Source organism: Condylura cristata, unplaced genomic scaffold (assembly GCF_000260355.1).
Source record: "Condylura cristata isolate star-nosed mole 26May11 unplaced genomic scaffold, ConCri1.0 scaffold00008, whole genome shotgun sequence".
Classification (NCBI taxonomy): Eukaryota; Metazoa; Chordata; class Mammalia; order Eulipotyphla; family Talpidae; genus Condylura; species Condylura cristata.
In genome coordinates, this window is record NW_004567109.1 from 35,684,828 (window position 1) to 35,706,028 (window position 21,201).

The 21,201-nt window shown below is 36.0% G+C and overlaps 1 protein-coding gene across 1 annotated transcript in view; it reads left to right on the plus strand.

The window, feature by feature from the left end:
• The window catches only part of INADL (InaD-like (Drosophila)), a 250,541-nt gene that overhangs the window by 72,146 nt on the left and 157,194 nt on the right, over window positions 1–21,201 (plus strand). The window contains exons 18-21 of the mRNA XM_012722487.1: window positions 5,181–5,390; window positions 12,510–12,629; window positions 14,278–14,673; window positions 17,108–17,231. Of these exons, the coding sequence (XP_012577941.1) occupies window positions 5,181–5,390; window positions 12,510–12,629; window positions 14,278–14,673; window positions 17,108–17,231 (850 nt within the window). The remainder of the gene's footprint in view (window positions 1–5,180; window positions 5,391–12,509; window positions 12,630–14,277; window positions 14,674–17,107; window positions 17,232–21,201) is intronic.

The following is a 21,201-nucleotide window of genomic DNA, read 5'->3' on the forward strand; positions in this document are numbered from 1 at the left end:
AAATTCTGACAAGATAACTTATTATTCATTAGAATCATTTGGTTGTTGCCTTGTGCTCAGTATAAATTCATTGATTTTCATAAAAGTAAGTGCTTAGTTTTTTGGTCAAATCAGAAGCTCTCATAGTGTATTTAATTACACCCCCCTATCCCTAAACCAGAACTATTCTTGTGATTTTATTCAACTAATACTTCCTGACATGGTTGTTATTTTATTTGTTTATTTATTTGCTATCTAGAGATAGCACAGGAACAAAAGTCATTTTAAGTTTTGCCTTATTGAAAACAGGGCCTGTGGTATGTATGTTATGGCATGCTTTGTTTCAGTGGTGGACTACCCAGGCAGTTAAATCTTGTGTAATCAGTGACCTTTCATGAATTCTTAAAAGATATCACTAACTTTATTTATACCATATTTGTGACCACAGTGTACATCTTTCATAGCTGATGCTGTATTTGGAATTAATGTCCACCATTGGACAAGTACTTTATGAATGTTTTGGCAGAAATTAACGACAAATTTACTCAGCATACTCTCTTGTCAGAATTAGTTTTAGAATTCTGGAGTTGGAATAATCATAGCTGTCCTGTGTTCAAATTTTACAATTTAGAAAACTGACTCAGAGAAATGAAGAACTTGTGAAGTTGTATAGAATCAAGCTAGCCCCAGGTTGTGGCTCAAAACTTGTCTCTTGATTTCTATTCCACATCATCCTACCATGAGTAATTGAACAGCTGTTATCCTGTGTCTCTCTCCTTTGTGTATTTTCTCTTGCCAAGCAAAAAAACCTTTGGATTCCTGTGTCCTGACAGGTATTGCTCATAATGGAAAATTTTTTTCATTCCAGCTGTTAGAGCTTCTGCATTTCTGTTATCCTTAAAGTCTCCCTCTCTCTTTTTTCTTCATGCCCCCCAGCCCCTCTACTTTCCTTTTCTTACTTCCTGTTGTACCCAGTTTCTTCTCCTACTTACCTCCAGGGTGAATAGCTACCTCTGTTTGAATTGTGTAGTTCCCTGAGACATTAGTTTGAATTTTTATTTAGCTGTTATTTATTTAAATTTTAACTTAATATGCTTTAGTTCAAATAATATTTGTCATGTTTAAGAGCATACACTTCAGGAATCTTACCTTTGTCTTTTGCTTTCATAGTTTTTGAGATAGATTCTTTAAAAGGCATTGGAATAATATACTGTAAAGCATCTTGTGTTTCAGATTCCTCTTATTTTCAAAAATGTCTCATGAATTCATTGGCCAATTTATTAAATATTACCACACTTCTTATTCATTTCTTTTCTCTTTGTGCACCACATTCCCTGCTTTGTGCCTTTCTCCTGAGGTTGCCCTGGTGACATGCTTGTGTTTGTGGTTTTAGCTTTGGAGCAGCTTCATGGCCAGAGCTGTCCATGTCTTCTGCTTTGCTATTTTTGTCTCTAACAGAGCCCACATTTCAGCTGAACCACCTCCCTGTACCAGAGATGCTCCTGCATGGAGCTTTAGTTTATGTGAGCTGTGATGTCCTTAATCTGTGAAAATGTACACATATATATGTGATATTCATTTATATTGTAATGAATATAATATTCATATAGACACTTTGGAGACTTTGAATGCCATGCATTTGAGCATAAAGATTGTTATGTCTGTGTCAGTTTGTATAAAGGTGTCCTTAACTCTGCAAATGAATATGACTCTTCATAAAATAAATGGAAATGAAAATTTGGCAAACAATTGTTTGTCTTTTGGTGCATCAGACTTGATGCTTATTTTGTGCTCTAACTTTTCATCAGCCAGGTGCTGAAATTAAACCTATAGTGGTCAAGTGTGGTAAGTTAAGGACTCAGTTTATATACTTTGGCAAGGTAATATGTATGTTTTCTAACACTTTACCTTCTTTCAACTTTCTTCATTTAGCAAATCTTTACCTTCAGATTGAGAAACTTTTACTGTCCACTGGCATAAATTCTGTAACTTAGCTGGCTGGTTTAATATCTGGCTGTGCTGTTATCATCTATGTGCTTTAAGTTACCTAATTTTTCTGTTTTAGTTTTCTCATTTAGAAAGTAGAGATAGCAATAGTACTTACTTCATGGTGGTACACATGTGATGAATGTGGCCTTTGTGGTGCACTTACAGTTCAGTGAGAAGAGAGAAGATTAAGGTAGATTAAGTCATTTAATATTTCACTTCTATTCAGTACCTCCTGTGTCACAGACACTGTTGTAGGCCAGAAAATAAAGCAAATATATCCTTACTCTTAGGAAGTATATTTTTTAGTGTGGAAGATGTTTAAAATGAATTCAGTAAAATGTTAAAAAGTTGTAACAGAAAATGTAAAGTGCTTCCAGAGTCTTCCAACAAGACCTCTAATTTATTTTACAAGTTCAAAGATAGTAAGGAAAATATTTTATGACAAATGCTATAAAGGAAGGCCATTTTTAGGTGTGGAGGTATCTCGGAGTAGGATACACTTGCATTCTTGGAAAGACTTCTCACTGCAGGAAATGCTTAAGCTGACTCTGTTGACAAAGGTGTATTGAAGAGGGACAGGGAAACCATTTCTGACATGTGGAGTGGTTTGTAGGATATCATGATGTCTACCAGAGCACTCAGTCTTTGAATTCCATTAGTTCTGTATTGTGAGGACAATGTCTGAGGCCAGTGAGGGCCAAAGAGGTGCATGTGAAGAAAGAAAGAGGAGATGATGGACCTGAAGATCTGAAAAAATTTCTCTACCAGGCAATTAGGACTTTATCCTAAAGGTTGTGTCACTAAAGCATCTTAAGCAGAGGTGATTTAATGATCACATCTTTATTTTTGAAGATCATTCTTTCATCTCCATAGAAAATAGGCCATTGTGAATAGAATTGGAAACAAGTAGACCTGTTGGGAGACTAGCAGATGGACAGGCAAAAATAAAAGAAGTTGAACCAAGTTCAGGCAGGAGAAATGAAAAGAGCGGATCAGAAGAAAGAGTGGAAGGTCCAGTTGGCGTGCAATTGAATAGCAACTCAGTGGAGGGGCAGAGGCAAGTGAGGGAATGCTTAGATGTATGGGGAGGCCACTCAGAAGGTAAAGGGAGAGAGGAGTCTGCCAACCTGATTTCTCCCAACATTAAACTATTTTATATTGTGAGACCTCAAAAATCCTTAGATGCACTTCTATTCAGACAAGCCTGGTGATTTTATTCACTTGTGAGACCGAGGAGTTATATGGCTTCTCTTAGAATGTCATCTCTAAGCAGGGAGGTGCAGAATTCAGGTAGATGACCTGTGGTCTGCTGTAGTATGCTGATGAAAGTTGGCTGTTCTTAATTGTTTGTGGTGGGGGGGGGGGTGATAATATTTATAAGAGCTATAGGGAAAAACTTTAATAAAAGGTTGCATTGAAGCAAACATATGGTATGATCTTAGAGCCTGTATGATAATGCAAGTTTTTTTGAATAAAAGGAGAAAACCATCCTTCAAAGAGGATAATGGCTTATACAGTAAAATGTGTGTTTCTTGTGGTCTGGTTGGTCTTTAGTGCCCTCTGTTGACTATTTAGGATAAAACAACATCTTGATTCTTGAATACAGTGTTCCTTGCAGTGTTATTTACCAAAACAAGAAAAATTAGAGATTTTCAAGTTGTGAGAAAAACTGGGTGGGACTTTAAAAATCTGCATGGAGTCTAGAAGTTGAGTAGAAGTTGTGAGAAATCTCTTTATTACATTTTGTTTGATGTAACATGGTTATGCTATTGTAGAGTGTATTTTCAGAAAACAGATCTTTCTGATGATGATAATCAGCCTGGTTTTTAAGCATTTTTTTTATGTAGCAAAGTCTCCAAAAATAGCAGCCACCCCAGTAGGCAGTAGCAGCTGCTATTTTTCCATAGGGTGGCTGCTACATGCAATGGCCGTGAAAGGAAATGGCTGTTACTCATTAAAGCGACTTCATTCGCCTACGTGGGAAATCACACAGTCAGAAAAGTCATCATAGAAAATGAAGTAGTGATTATACATAATGGGATATCTCCAGCAGTGGGTGGTTTGTCTTTTTTTTTTTTTCTTTCTCTTTTTTTCAGCGACAAAGAAGCTGCCGTTCGGTTCTCTCCTCCAGGAAAAGGGGTTAGATTAGCTTTAACATTTAGAATACCTGGAGGTTTAAGTCTGAGTATATTTTAGTAAGCAAGCACACCTCATACTGCTTGGGATCTAAAAACAATGGCATTTTGTATAAATAAGTTCTTGTTGTTATCTATAATAAAGGAAATCTATCATTCCATTTCCATGGTTTCTTAGTTAATAATCTTTCTTTAAAATGTTTCTAATTGTCATTTCTACTGGATACATTTGTACTGCTCACTTCTTTGGGTTAAAAACAACACTTTTTAAAATTTAGTATTATATGAAACTGGATGTGCTCACACCCATCTAGTGAAATCATTTATTTGCTTTTGGAATATTTTATTGTTGTAGTTTTCTCTATGAAGTTTAGTAATGAGTAATATGAAGTAAAGCTAGCTGCTTTCTGTGCATTTCATGAGGGGAAGAAGCTATTAGGTAGTTTCCCTTCCCCCCCAATAAAAAAGCCTTTCGTCAAAAACTGACATCATAAATGAAGGACATAATTGTACAGCTTATTTATTAGTGTGTCAAACTTAAAATGTAATGGTTTCATATTTCAGAATGAAAAGTGTGTTGTGATTCATGGTTGCCGGGGACAAAATAGACAGCTCTTTTATATTACTGCACTGATTGCCTGCTGATATACCACTGTATTTTTTTTTTTAATCTTTTCTTTTCTCTTCCTATGCAATAGCTCCCTCTACTTGAAAGTACTGGTGCAATGATAGTTCAACACTATGCACTTCATTAATGCGTTCCCATGACTAGTTTTACTTTGAATCCTCTTCGAAAATAGGTGATGTTTTATACGTCACAGCCTGTTAGAAATTTACCAAGAGTTTCTTGGCTTGAGAACAAAAAGGAAGATTCGTTCAAGAAAGTAAGATGTGCTTGAAGGCATGTTTCAAGCAACAGTCTTGATCATTTAAACATGATGTATTTAGTTAAAATTGCAACCTGAATTCCAGATAGATCAAGTAAGAAGCCAAATGAGATTCAGGAGCAAACAAATGATCTTTAGGGTGTGTGTTTATATTCAGGGAACTAAATCATCTTTCTTTCTCTATCACTAGGACCCCTTGGATCCCACAAGATCAGTGATTGTGATTCGTTCCCTGGTGGCGGATGGTGTCGCAGAAAGAGGTGGAGAACTGTTACCTGGAGATCGCCTGGTCTCTGTCAATCAGTACAGTGTGGACAACACCACACTGGCTGAAGCTGTGCAAGTGCTGACCTCCGTACCACCAGGTGTGGTGCGCCTGGGCATCTGTAAGCCTTTGGTGGTGAGTATTGAATTTTGAAAGTGATTTTATCAGAAGTAATAAAGTGTCACAATGAAGGGCATGGGTTTTGGAGACAAATGCACCTGGTATTGAATCCCTGTTCCATTACTATGTGTGCATGCATGTTCAGGTTTCTTACTGTCCTTGACTTATAAAATCTGGAAAAATGCCTTCCTCTATATAGGGCTTTGGCGATTCATTAGTGCTTAGCACATGGTTGTATAAATGCTGGCTGCTAACTTTACTATCTTATTACTACCACTTTTTTTTTTTTTTTTTTTTAAAGATTTATTTATTTATTTGTGCATACAGAACTGGGGTACAGGCCAGAGGCTCAGGGGCGGTGAGAGGCTTCACCAGAGACAGAGTGGGGAGCAGAACAGGCAGATCGACGAAGTACACTGCTGAGGGGAGCAGCGGGCGGGTCAGGAGAGGTCTGGCTCGCCATGTGGTCTCCTCCGGGGCAGGCGGGAACCGAACTCATGCGGAAGTGGCTCCAGATTCTCAGTGCTGCGCTTCAACCCGCTGCACCACCAGGGAGGACCCTTACTACCACTTTTATTGTATCTTTGCCTTCTTTTACAAATTTCTGAGTTCTCATCCCATTCCTTGTGATAGAACTAAGTACAGGCTTTTTTATTTTTATTTATGCAGACATTTTAATTTTCATTGGGGAATTATGTTGAAATGGCACATTAAGCGGAAATCTGATAACCATCTCATTTTAATCATATGACAATGAGATTTCAACTTATTTTTCTGACCATCAAAGTACCTTTTAACCCCTAATATCTAGAACATTTATATGGTCAGGATGTCTCAAAAGTCTTTTTCTTTGTTTTTTTGTTTAGTCTCATATACTAGTTGCTCTCACTGCTAATGACTGAAGACCGTATTACGATTATGGTGCTGTGAGGTTTATCAATGCAAAAAATACCTGGTGATAATTTTATTTTTTTAAATTAAGGTAACATGAACATGCAACACTGTATTTGCTTTAGGGGTTAGAGTCACATGTCTTCAAACATATGTTGTTGTACCACTCTAATGATAATTTTCAATCAGAATTAAAGCATTATTGTGTATTTACTATATGTCAGTCTGTATTTTATGCCCTTTACATGTATTAACAAATTTAATCCTCACAACTTTAAGAAGTAGTCTCTTTGTTACACACAAAACAGAGGAGTCAGTCAAGACACAGAGTTGAATAACTTATTCAAGTGAAATAACTGTTAGGGACAGAGTTGGAATATGAACTAGTTTTCCTATGAGTTAGCACAAGTTTCCACCCAACAGCATGCATAAGAGTCACGTGGAGATGGTAAAAATGCATTTTCCAGGTCTTTTCTTCACGTTCTGATCAAAGAGTTCCAGTGGGCTGCTCTTCAATGAGTAACCCATATAACTCTGATGTAGAATTTCCCACTGTGTGTGTAACTTGATCATAGCTATACCACTTTTTTTCCTATGACCCAATTTTTAACATTTCTGAAAAGACTGAATAAGACTAGAGAATTCCTAAGATCTTTCTTAATTCTAAAATTCTTTTATTTTATGATATATCTTAACATTACTCTATGAAATATATTGACATACTATTAAGTGTTCACACAGATAGATATCTATATCAGTACACATATCTTCATATATAGATACATAGGTATAGACATATAGTCAGATTCATGTGTTACTTGTGCTTTGGGGAACCCCAAAATTGTTTTGTTGACATTCATGTACTGCATTTTTATTCTTCATGTATCCCAGTACTTTAAACAGTTCAGAATGGAAGACAGCACATACCTAAATTGAGTTCTTGACTTCATATTATGTATTTGGTATCTGAGTGTTGCTACAACCCACAGATGCCACGACATTCCTGGTTGATTTCTGGACAGGTTAAGGAGGCAAATCTTGGTATTTGGAGGGACCACATCCTTTTGGTATTTTGGATTGTGACAGGAAATTTGTCTTGATTTTCCCCAATGATTATTTGGACTGCAAGAGGAAACCCCAAACTAGTTACAACCCATAAGACTTAAACATCTTGACTTGACTTTAAACAGTTTAAGGAAGTCTCAGGCACTGTAAAAAATGTTACTTATTACCTAGGGAGTGTGGATTTCTATGCTATTTCTTCTGGCAGAGGTAGAACCTCAGAAACTTCATACTCAAGGTCATCCTTCTGAGAGGGTTATAGAATAAAGAAATTGTGAGGCAGCGCTTTGCCAAACCTCCCCTTAGTGAGAACGAGGCTGACAGAGCAGTGGAAGTGGGAGGCAGTAAAGGGATGAAGGAAAAGGTTGCTTTCAATAACTTTAGAAGTTCTTCAAGGAATTAACACTGAGTAATTCCTTTTTTAACCTATAGGTTATTTTAGCAAAACTGTCTGCCTTGGTTGTAAATAGTGATTGATACATGGATCATCTCTGTGGTGTGTCTCTCTCGGTCCAGTTGGTGCCCTCTGATTTTATTATTAATATTAACTCTTGTTTGTTGAGCATTTATTTACTCAGTGTTCAGCAGAAGTGGCATAGAACATGAATAAAAAGGTCTAAAGTCAGCTTAGGTGAGAAAGATTGAATATATAAAAGATAGGAGGGCACAATTAATTTTGCTAAGTCTTTTCTTATATAGGTGTGTGGGCATATAATATATATTTATAAATATTATTTTGCATTTTAGTCTGGCATTAAATAGATTTCTCTATGTATCTGTATCTTACATTGCATATTTTCATGTTAACCATGAATGTGATGCCTCTTTTATAAAATGTGGTACATTCACCTCTACTGTACCAGATTCAAAAAAAATGAATGCACTCACTTTATCTTCAGAACTAGCATTTTATCTTCAGAATTAATAGAACTTGCTTGGAGTTTTTGAGCCAGATAGCTGTGAGTCTTAGGTTAGTTCTGTGACTTGGAGGGCCATGTGTCCTGTGTCAGTTATTTAACTATACCGGCCTGCACATCCTTGTTCATATCAAGGTATCACGTGCCATGATAGTTGAGATCATGGACTGTAGAGACAGACTCCACTTCAAATTCTAGATGCATAATTAACTGGCTATGTAACTTTGGGCAAATTATTATATTATGCTTCTTTTACTCATCCGTATAATGGGATTAATAAAAATACCTATTTCTTAGAGTATTTATATGTTAATTAATTAATTAATGTATTTAAGTGCTTAAACTTGTGTCTGAAAATAGCTAGCTCTCTGTATATATGTATATGTGTATGTATGTGTGTATGATGACATTTAACTTTATGTTCATTTACAATTTCATGATTTGATATTTGTATATTTTACAAAATGATCACCACAATAAGACTGATAGCTATCTATCACCATGCATAGATAGAAAATATTTTATATATTCTCTTAGCAATTTTCAAATATGAAATATAGTCTTATTAGCTATAGTCACTATGCCTGCTATAAATTACATCCCTTTGACTTATTTTATAGCTTAGAAGTTAGAAGTTGGTTCCTTTTGACCCCCTTCACCATTTCACCCATTGCTCACTCAAATGCCATTAGCAACAACTAATCTTTGCTGTATGTGTACCCATATTGTATTTTCATTTTTTATTTCACACATGGTTAAGATCATACATTATTTGTCTTTTTTTATTTATTTCACTTAGATAATACCCCCCATTTCCATCCATAGCAAATGGCAAGATTACATCCTTGTTTATAGTTGAATATTATTTCATCTACCTTTTATATATACATCAGATCTCTTTTGTCCATTCATCTATAGTTGGACTTTTAAGTTATTTTCATGTCTTGGCTGTTATAAATGCAGTGGATATGGAAGTGCATATATCATTTCAAATTAATGTTTTTATTTACATTGAATAAATACTCAGAAATGGGATTGTTGACTCATGGTAGTTCTAGTTTTAGTTAGTTTTTGTTTGTTTGTTTGTTTGTTTTTTAAGATTTATTTATTTGTGCATACAGAACTGGGGTACAGGCCAGAGGTACAGGGGCGGTGAGAGGATTCATCAGACACAGAGTGGGAGCAGAACAGGCAGATCGACGAAGTACATTGCTGAGGGGAGCAGCGGGCAGGTCAAGAGAGGTCTGCCACGCCATGTGGGTCACCTCCGGAGTGGATGGTGTTCGAACATATGCTGAAGTGGCGTTAGCTTCTTAGTGCTGTGTTTTAACCTGCTGTGCCACCAGGGAGGGCCCCTCTAGGTTTAGTTTGTAAGGGGCCCTCATATTGTTTTACATAGTGGCTGCGCTATGCACATTCTCATCAGTGGTGCATAAGTGTTTCTTTTTCTCTACGTCTTCCCTAGAATTTGTTATCTCTGATCTCTTTTGTTAATAGCTTTTCTAACAGGAGTGAAGTGGCACCTAATTATTTTATTATCTCATTATTAGTTTTGATTTGCATCTCCCTGATGTTTAGTAATATTGAACATATTTTCATGTACCTGTTGGCCATTTCTGTGTCCTCTTTGGGAAAATATTCAGATCCTAAAATGTCTGTTTCAGTGCCCATTTTAAAATCAGTTTGTTTTGCTATTGAATTGCAAATGAGTTCTTTATATATTTGATTATTACCCCTCTATGAGATAGGTAGTATGCAAATATTTTCTCCCATTTTGTCTTTTCATTTTGTTGATGATTTTCTTTGTTGTGCATAAGCTTTGTAGCTTGTTTGTTTCTCACCTGTTTTTGTTGCCTTTGTTTTTGGTGTCAAACCAAAAAAAATCATCACTAAGACCAATGTCAAGAATCTTACCTCCCATGTCTTATTATTTATAAGACTTTTATGATATTTATGACTTTTATGATATTTACCTCCCATATCTTATTATTTATATGACTTTTATGATATCAGGTCTTACATCAAATCCTTAATCCATTTCATTTTAATTTTTGTATGTGATATAGGTTGTTGCTTCAGTGTCATTCTTTTGCATATAGCTGTCTAGATTTCCCAAAACCATATATTGAATAGACTGCCCTTTCCCTATATTTATTACTGGCTTCTTTGCTGTAAATTGACCATATATGTGTCAGTTTTACTTCTGGGTTTTCTGTTCTTTTACATGAATCTATATCTCTCTTTTTATACCAATACCATACTCTTTTGACTTCTTTACCTATGTAGTAAGAGTTTGAAACCAGGGAGATTGATCTCTCCAGGTTTGTTCTTTCTCAAGATTGGTTTGGCTTTTTGGAGTCTCTTGTGATTATATGCAAATTGTATGATTGTTTGTTCTAGTTCTTTGAAAAAATGCCATGAGAATTTTGATAGGTATTACATTGAATCTGTATATTGCTTTGGGCATTATGGATATTTTAGCAATGCTAAAATATCTAACTCAAAAGCCTGGGATATCTTTTTATTCACATATGTCTTATTTTCTTTCATCATTGTCCTTTAGTTTCAAGTTACAGGTTTTTCACCTTCTTAGTTATAACTTATTTCTATGTGTTTTATTCATTTTGATACAATTGTAAATGATAGTTATTTCTTAAATTTTTCCCCCTGATATTTCACTATTAGTGTATGAAAACACAATGTTTTTTTGTATCTTGATTTTGTTTTCTGCGACTTTACTAAATGTATTAGTTCTAACAATTTTGTTTGTGTATGTGGAACTTTTAGGGATTTCTACTTAATATGTCATCTTCAAATAGTGGCAGTTTTACTTTTTTTTGATTTGGATACTCGTGCTTCCTTTTATTGCCTAATTGCTCTGTTTAGAACTTCTAATACTGTGTTTAATAACATGGACATCGGTGGATATTCTTCACTTATTCCTGCTCTTAGAGGAAAAGATTTTAACTTGTTATTTTTAACTCTGTTGTTGGTGACAGTCTTGTCATATATGATTTTGCTGTGTTGAGAAACATTCCCTTTCTTCCTACTTTGGTCAAAGTTTTTACTCATAAATAGATTTTGAATTTTGTCAAATGCTACCTCTGTGTTTATTGAGTTGTTTTATTTTTATATAAATAAAAACTCTTGGGCTCATAAGGTTAAAAAGTCTCAGCCTCATAGAGAACAAGCATATAAAGTATTTACAATAATGTGATACATAGTAGGACTTGATAGATGACCATTATTACCTGGGACTTCGGGTGAACTTGTAATGCCCAGAAAGGCTATACTTCGCATAGCAAGTGACTACGCTACTCCTTTGTCATATATTTTGACTATTATTCAGTATATATTTGTATGTTCTTAGTGATGAGATTCAGAGCAGGTTCCTCTACAATATACCTCGTTGGATTATTGATTATTTTGAATCAATGCTATCTAAGAAACAAAAAGGAAAAAGGCAGTAACTGAACACTGACAGTCCTTTGTCCTTGAAAGCAGAAAACAAGTTTCCTATGTGAAAAAAAGAGCCCTTCCCTTATGGAAGGAAGAGTGAAAAGATAATCTTATCATTGGAGATAGGAAATTTGGGGTCAAAGTGATTATGTAAGCAAACTTTGTTACTTCTTTACTAAGCTACAGGCCCAAACCTATTATCGTCTCAGTTTTTCTTTATCCAAAAAAGGTACAAAAGCCAAGCACTTTGATCATTTCTCTGGGTCACAGACTTCTGGGCACCCCCTACATATTTAATTAATTTTTTTTCAACAATCTGTTTTGTGGCAATTTAATTATAAGATTGGCCAAAGAACCTCAAAGGGGGAGGAAAGGGAAAAGATTTTTCTCCTCAACGTTAATTTTAGATGTTCTTGGAAAGTTATTTTTTTCTTTAAGGCACACTTACAAGAAAAAAAATCTGAGAAGCTTTGACCTGAATATCGCTTCCTTCTTAATTATTAAAGAATTTAAGTTTGTTCTAGTGAAACAATTTGCATAAATTTTATTGTGTACTTGTTGTTAGTGGAAAGATGAGAATTAATCTGAAAGAATTTGAAGCCAAAGTATTTTCTTGATTATAAAAGTGGGTGCTGGTGGGGTAATGGAGGAAGGTGTTCAGAACTTGCAACATTTAGTTACTACTGGTGATATAGTGAATATCATGATAGAATGAATAGCATGATGGTTATAATTAACAATATTGCATTATTAAAATATACTGCTAAAATACTGCTAAAATTATTAAAAGTGTTTCTATTTTCAGGAAGATAATAAAGAAGAAGGAAGTCAGTATATTTTACATTTAAACAATAATGAAGACAAGCCTGAACTTCCAGAAACAATTTCTGATATAAATTCATCTTTAATACTTGAAGCACCCAAGGTATTTTATCAATTAATTCCCTTCTTTGAATGTTTTTCTGTGAGCTAAGGTCTCTATAAAGAAATAAAAAGATTGTTTCCACTCTCTTGCTAAATAGATACAAATTAAACAATCCCCCTTTTTAGTGTTTTTAACTAAGTTCTTTTACCTCTTTATTACATTGCCTTCATGAATGATTATCAGCCAAATATCAGGTATTTTCAATGAGCAAACATACCTTATTTTACATCGCTAGTATATTCTTAAAAATTTGAGAGGAGCACATATTTTTGAGATGTTATTTAAAAAAAAAAAAAAGGAAAAGAAAAACCAGAGCTACATAGTAGAACTTTTTACAGAATATTTTGTAAAGACGGTTTTATGTTTTAATTTTAGAAAGTGTGTTTTGAAGATTTTCTTTTTTATTCTTAAAATGATTTTTTTTTTTTTTTTTTTTTAAGTTTTTGAAAAAATACAATACCTGAAGAGGGAACCAGGTTTTTTTTTTTTTGCTTTCTACGGTTAGAGTATGCTTTTAGTTTACTTGATAATAGCCTGGTGACAGTCTTTGTATAATTTGTTGATGATGTCTCAAACTGATGTGTATTCCTGTACTGTCCATTACATTTTTTATTATATACATTTAGTTTTGTGGAAATATCATAGTTGTGTGACTTGTTCAGATAGACCTGCTCAATGCACCTTTTGAAAAAATAACTTGACTACAGCATTTTACATACTGTAATAATTAAAACCTTCACCACAGTGTTTAGCTCCAAGTGTGTAAGTAATCAAAGGTAGTTGATTCATGTCAGGAATTGATGCTTGCTAATACTTAGTGCATGGACTTAAAGTGGGACATACTGATCTTTTAGGAGGAACTGAGCCTGATACTGCCCAGAACCCCAGGATCCCTAGAATTAGGTCAGAGACCTGGCAGGTCCATATATTCCTCAGGCATTTACCTAGGAATTCAACAGTTTCTGCACATTTGACTGTTGACTGTTTTCACTTATAAGGACTTACCTCTTCTGATTGGTGAAATAAAAGTTTAACAATATATTGTATTCATTCCCTTTTGCTGTCTATTTTCAGTGCAGATGGAAAAGTTCATTTCTATTACATTGTGTATATAACAAGAATCATACTCAAAGTAGTTGAGACTCACTCCCCATATCCTTAGAGAATGTTTATAAACACTCAGTAGCCACAATTTCTTTTGAGTTACATAGCTTGAAAATTCTGACCTTTTAAATCTTTATTTTCTTAAAAATAGCATGAAGTGTATTCATATTTATTGACTACTTTTTAGTAAATAAGTTAAAATATTTAACTTATATGCATGAGTTAATTTAAGTGTAATAGCTTAACAAAATTCCTATTTTTGATTGTGAATTTTCAGGTAGTTAATGTATAATGACCATTTAGACCAGTCATTCACCTTGCCAAGGACAGATTACAGCCTCTTATTTTGTTTGTCCCTCTCCTGGGTTAAGAGTTGGAAGACAGCTTTTATTTCTCCTCCTCTGTAATGAAAGGCTGTTTCCTCACACTGACATTGGTGTGTGGTATGATCATTGCAAGGATTTCAAGATTCAGTTTTGAGTTAATGTTTAGAGTGCAGCTTTAAGACAGATGAGGTTAAAATTTTGGCATCTGTCATTTACAGGGATTTAGAGATGAACCCTATTTCGAAGAAGAACTTGTGGATGAACCATTTCTAAATTTGAGGGGCTCTTTTCACTCTCAACAAAAAGAGATGGATGACAACCAGGAAGCCTGGGAGATGCGTGAATTTTTTAATCCTAGAGTGCAGGAAGCGAGTGAAGAAAGAGAAATGCTTGTTGATGAAGAATATGAGATGTATCAGAATTGCTTGCAGTCAATGGAGCTCTATGCCCCATCGCACATTCAAGAGGCTGCTCCTGTGCCCTCCATGAAGGAGCTTCACTTTGGTACACAGTGGTCACATGACGGAGAACCACCTGAGCCCCCAGAAACAAGATCCATGATGAGAGTATATTCCCAAGAGACACCACAGTATGACTATGGCCCTGAAGAGATGGTAAGGATTCCCCTCTTCTACTGTGCTCCCCTCCCTACTAGTAAATCAGGTAACGTGCATAATCACAGCTCATTGGCTCTTTTCATAATGAGTCATTTTCCCTGGGACATAACTGCACAATGTGTACTGCTATAAGTATAAGCTGATCTTCTCTGTTTTATACAACTTCTGTTTGGAGTCAATAAGCTGAGTTGCCTTGTGTTTGTAATCATTCTTTTTACCTTAATGTTTAGCATATATTTTTTTTCTCTTTTGCAATTTGTAACTTTTTTCAAGGAGACACAGCTCTGTATTTCTCATGTAGCATATTTTGTAAAGCAAAATTGATTAAACATATATTGTTGCTTCTATCTTCCTCATACACACTGTTCTGGATTTTGTACATGATATTGATAGAGTCACTGAACTCTAATGATCCTCACACCTGCAATGCTGCCTACCTATAACTTGGCAGGCAGGCATTATATTTTAATAGGTTTCTCCTTGCTATTAAATCACAAATAAACTTTATTTTCATAAAATGAGAATTAACTGCTCCCCATTTGGAATCTTTCATTAGGAGCATCTTTTTCTTGTTTATTTTTATTTACTTCCTGCTTCAAATTAGCTACTAAACAAATGCAAAGAACCTTACTGTGTGGGGACGTTTTAAAAAAATACAACTTAGGAAAATGCTAAGATGAAGCCTGGTGCCTCCCTCACTGAGGTCGACAGCTTCCCTGCAGGGATGTGCAAAGTGTGCCGTCACTGCACCCACTCCTTGCTCAAACCCTTCCTCCTTTTTTTCCTTCTGAAAATGTCCTTGGATCCCTCTGTTGTGAAAGGTGTTAGCGACTAGCTGCATTTGGGAACCCCAGGGTTCCCCAAGGTAAAGGACACTGGGCAAAGGAAACAGGTGTTCTATAACACATAGATGTATGGATGTGGGAAGAGGAGAAACAGAATTGCCTGCTGCAAGGGCATTGACACAGGTGCTTTCTGACTTTCTGTTCCCACAGATATGACTATGTTTGACTCCAAATAGAAACCCCGATGTACAGGGCAAATTCTAATCACAGGTCACCAAACATTCCTAAAGTTTTCCTGGTTATGTCTGTTTTATTTGATAAAAAAAAAAAAATTATCCAAATATAAGAGAAGCTGAAATAGAGGCCCACTTTAATATGTAAACTCTTAGAGATCTAGATGAAATAGTCCATATATTCACAATATTTACTTTATAAATTTGAACATTCATATTTTAAAATTTATAATTTTTTGCATGTCTTCACACCCAATGTATATTTAATCAAGATCTATATTATTACTAAAATCACTTTTTTGAGTGTCTTATGCATGGGCTGGAATACATTAATCCCTGTAACAGTTATTCCCACATGATAAGGATAGGTTTAGATCTTTATTTACCCTCCTTTCTGGTGGCTCCTGTCTTGATTTGTTATCTTATGTTACAAACTCTGGTTAGATTTTTATGACATGTTCAAGTGCTTTGTAGTACAAATAGTACCAGCTACTTCAGAGTTTATCTTTCTCTACCACCCTTTTACTCCATTTTGGTCAAAGATTAAACTGTCAAGATTTATAAACCTGATTTTTTATTTTTACTGATGATAAAATAGGTACTACATAAAATTTGCCATAGACGTCCAGTGTATCAGCATTAAATAAAATTACATTATTGGACAACTATTACCGCCTCCATCTCTAGAACTTTTTCTTCCCAAGTTGAAACACTGTACCCATTCTCCCCTTCCCTTGTTCTCTGATAACCAACCACAATTTTATTTTCTATCTCTAACAACTACACTCCTCAGGTACCTCATGTTAACATACTTAAGAGGGAGGTGTGTGTTCTGGAAGATGGAGACTTTGGAAAACCATAAAAGCTCGTGTATAAAAAGAGGATAGTAGAAAAAGTGCAGCAACTTACCAGTTGTGCTTATCTGAAGGTTTTAAGTTTGGGTAACTGGGTGTTCACCAGGTTGATAGAATGCTGGGGAGGGCTGTGCAAGGTTTAGAGCTATGGAAATTCACAAGGTGTTTTGAGATCAGCAATGAACCTATTTAAGGTTTGATCCTAACAGCATCCAGAAGGTTTTATGTATTAACCATTGACTTTGCTTGACTTGATAGGCCTTTTATTCCTCTACCTTGGTGAATGTTTATTTAAATCTACTTGTTAATGTTTATGAAACATAAAAACAGGTTTTACTAGTTGCGGGGTGGGGGGTGGGAAGGCAGGTTTGAGTAGCCTTTACTGCAGATATTAAGTTCCCAGCATTTGTTACTGCTTACGGTAGTATAAACTGTCATTTGAGAAGACCTGTCTGCAGTGCCAGTTTCCACTATCATTACTATCTGGTTTGAGCAACATTATAGCATTCCACATTTTATCGCGAAGTACTAATGCATTTCTGTTTTTCTTCCTCTCAAGATGAAAGAAAGTTTTGGCATCGATTCCTTACCCTCCATCCCCTCAACTGAAGGAAACAGTCAACAAGGCAGATTTGATGATCTGGAAAATCTCGATTCATTAACAAAGAGCAGTCTGGATTTAGGTTTGTGGTTTTTGTTTCTCATAAACACAAATTACATTATTTTGCAGTCTTTTCAGTTTTGTGCTTGTATATGAACAATTTTACTGTCACATTTTCATTATGATGTTTTGAATTTAAATTGTTTATTAATTTATCTGCTTCAGACTATCTGGAAGGATAAACCTGGCTCATATTTCAGTCTTGAACTTTCAGATTCTGTTTTCTGAGAGGGTTGCATTTTCTCTGTGTCATTTTGCTTTTTATTAGCAGTATGGATTAAAACTAGTACCTTATGCTGAATCTAAAATGTCTCTACTAATATGTATTAAAATCTCTGATGCTATTAAGTGATACTGTTAGCTCATTGAATGGGGTTGTTAAATATTAATAAAGAGAGGCATATTTTAAACATTTATGAAACATTTTATAGCTATATATTATGGTCAATTTTGGTGCATTAATAACTTAGTTTCCATTAAAGAATTCTAAAAGTATAGTGCCTCTCTTTGTCTCCTTGCAATATTGATTCTTATATATTTTTGAAAACTTAAAAAAAAAGTTTTTGTCATCCAACACTGGAATATCAAATGTCATTATAATATTAACATCTTTAGGTGATACTGTTAAAGTCTTTCATAGCATTGGGATTTATAGAGCCATTATTCAGGATTTATGCTGTCCTTCACCTGTTATGACTCTACTTATAGGAAAAAGTCTTTATGGGCAATTGTCGTATTGTATAGTAATATGTTGTAAAGGACTGAGAGAGGAGAGAAGGCGCACTATGGAAAGTTATGTGACAGCTTTATATGATTCAGGATTTTCTTGAGTAAAACTGAAAGAAGGGAACCCTTAATGGTAAAAAATAAAGGCATCGATGAGATGATATCAACTGTAAATTTCCTATGTGTCAAAACATCATGAAATAGTTAATTTTCAGTAACTAAGATTCAAGTTGCCTATCTAGTTTGTTTGTTTGTTTGTTTTTTTCATGTCTGATTGTAACTAGAAGAAAAATAGAGCTTTTTAATCTAAAGTCTCTCCCATTATACTGTTTTTGTCTATAGTCCTCTGACTTAACAGGAGAAGACTTACAGCACAAATGAATGAATAAGTGTATTTACGGACCATATCTGTGTGGTTACCATTGCTATGTTATGGCCATGTCAACATGATTTTGGCCCACACAACTTTCTGTTATGGAGGGCTGGCCTGTGCATTCTCAGATGCTAATAGCTTCCTTGCCCTCTAACCCTAAATACCTTTGTCCCTCTAACCCCATCATAATGATATCATAATGTCTCCAGATATTGCCACCTGGGACCAGGGGCTAGTTTCCCCTAGTAGACTAGGCATATGGAGTGGGTGTTAGCGAGGAGAGGCTCTGCAGTTGGGAAGAAGATAGGGAAAGTGATACTCTACTCAGGAGTGATGCGGTCTCCTTCTGAGCCCTGTTCTGTGGATCCCCCTGAGCCCTGTTCTGTGGATCATCTTTATGACAACAAAGTTACTTCCTCTGCCTTCTGCTGCCCATATGAGCCTCTCAGTGATGTAACAAATTGCCACAGTCAGGGTGTTATGCTACCTCTGAAGGTTTTAGGGAAGAATCTGTTTTTTGCCTCTTGCAGCTTCTGGTGCTCCAGGATTCCCTGGCATATGGCTGCTTTACCCCGGTCTGTGCCTCCCTCTTCACATGGTCTTCTGCTCTACTCCCTCCTATCTTTTCTCCTGTGTGCTATTTGGACACCTATCGTTGGATTTAGGCCCACTCAGGTAATCCAGGATGATCTCCTCTCAAGATACTTAAAATCCTCTGCAAAGATAATTTTTCTGAATTTCATAGTTCCTGTGACATGGATATATCTTCTGGATGGGGGTGGGGAGGCATCACCTAGCCCACTGTACTTCCTGAATCTGACATTTTTTGCAACACCTGGGAGTTTATTTTTAGTCTCATATCTTTGAGAATTAAGCTGAATTTGTGTGTCTTAGAGCTACAGTCATAGCCACATGCTTTCAGGAATAACTTTTGAAAGCCTTTAGAATGCCATGTGGCAGACATGCATATTTAGACTAGGACTAACCATGGATGGACTGAGAAAATACTAAAATATAGTCAATACAGATTTCAACAATATGCAAAACAAGTTCCTTTTACTCAAAATTTCATTCTGCTCTTGAGATCCCTGTCCAGAAAACAGTGGATTGTTTCTGCCTCATCTTCCCAGTCGTCATTACTCCTGCCTGCAGTCTACCCCCAGTGACTGTGGGTGAATTTCTGTCCTTGTCCTTAAGAGTCCAGTGCACAGACTCTCACTGTTAATGAAGCCTCTGGAAGGCACAGCTTGTATCTTACGCTGCCATCATGGTACATGCTCTGGGGAAGTGTGTTGAATGAGAAAGTGATATGTTGTTCACATGTTTTGTATCCAGCCTGTCATCTCCACACTTCTGTTTTCAGGGACCAAGTGGTACAGTCACCCAGTCTCCACTCTACTTGGGTTCTTCTTGCTTTCATTTTGCTCACCATTCTATGTATACACCTCACCAACTCTAAACCTTTCAGAAATCTCCCCGCCCTTCTCCTGGAAGCATTCATTTTCATTTATTGGGAACATTTTTTTTTTAATGTCTCTGTTTTTCTAAGTTTTGTACTCCCTAATGGCCGTAACCCAACAGCTTCACAGATCCTGGAGGACTTGATTTGTTTTATGGGTTCCTGGAGTGGGTCCTGTGTTGCACTCATTTAAGAGCTCTGTAAAGTATAAGAGTGTCAGGCCATGTAAGAGATGAGAAGTATGTGCCTACACACCCGCACAAGCAGGCGTTCACAGAGAGGAGGGCAGCCGAGGGAACAAGCGGTTTTTGAGTAAAGGGTGTAACAGAAGTTTTAAACAATGCAGCAACCTGTGAAGCCCAGTGCTAAAATGTACAGATTACACTTAACAAATAGCTACATGGGAACTCAAGTAGAGTCAGTTTCCTATTCTTAAAACTCTGATTTTAGCCATTTCTGCCGCAGCTTGGTCCCACTTCTTGTTCTTCCTCAGTGGGAGGGAGACAGACACAGACAAAGCTGACCCAATGGGCAGCAGTCTGGATTTGACTGCCTGCAAGAATGTAGGTCCTGGCGAATAGGGGTGAAGGCTGGGAGAAAGGGGAAAGGCATCTGAGACTTCCCTATCTCATCCCGTCTTCAGATTCCTTTGCATTGCCAATTGATTTGAACCTGATTCTAAAATTTCTAGACAAGATGAAAAGCAGAAATTGTGGTGAGTTTACTAGATAATGTGTTCAATATGAAGAAAGAAAGAGTTTAAGATGCTCACAGAATAAGTTTTAGAAGAGTATCTATTTCTCTTAGATATCATTTCTGATTTCCTGGTAAGCCATATCTGCAAAGTATACTATAAATTTATGAATTTCACAAAGTATTTTGATGCATAATTCATTCTGTTTGTGTACTATATAAAGATGAACATGGAGCATACGATGGATTGGATGTAATGGCAATATTCTAAGAGTGATTAATGCACTTTATGCCTGCATAGGAGCTGGTCTCTAGCCATGTGCACAGCACTCTGTGAGCAGCTCTGCTCCTTGTTCTTTGTTTCAGTAAATGGCAAAATGACACAGATGGCATGCGCAATACATTTGTACATTCCAGTTGGCATAACTCACTAACATGAGCTTATCTATGTGATATAGTTGCTATCTTTTCACAGTAACACAGTTTGATGTGAGCATTAGCTGAAATAACACATGTAAAAAAAATCATAAATTTATAAGTGTGGGTCCTGGAAGTATGTACTAACCAAATAATAAACTTAATATCTGACTGCAGAACTGTGGAAAATAGAAGAGAAAGGTGGGTAGTGTCAGTGAGATGAGGAAGGAACCCAGTGTAACATGGTGGGGGACTTTTGGGCATTGGTGGTGGGCAGCTGGTGAACATATACTTATGTAGAGGCTTAAACTTTAACTCCAAAGC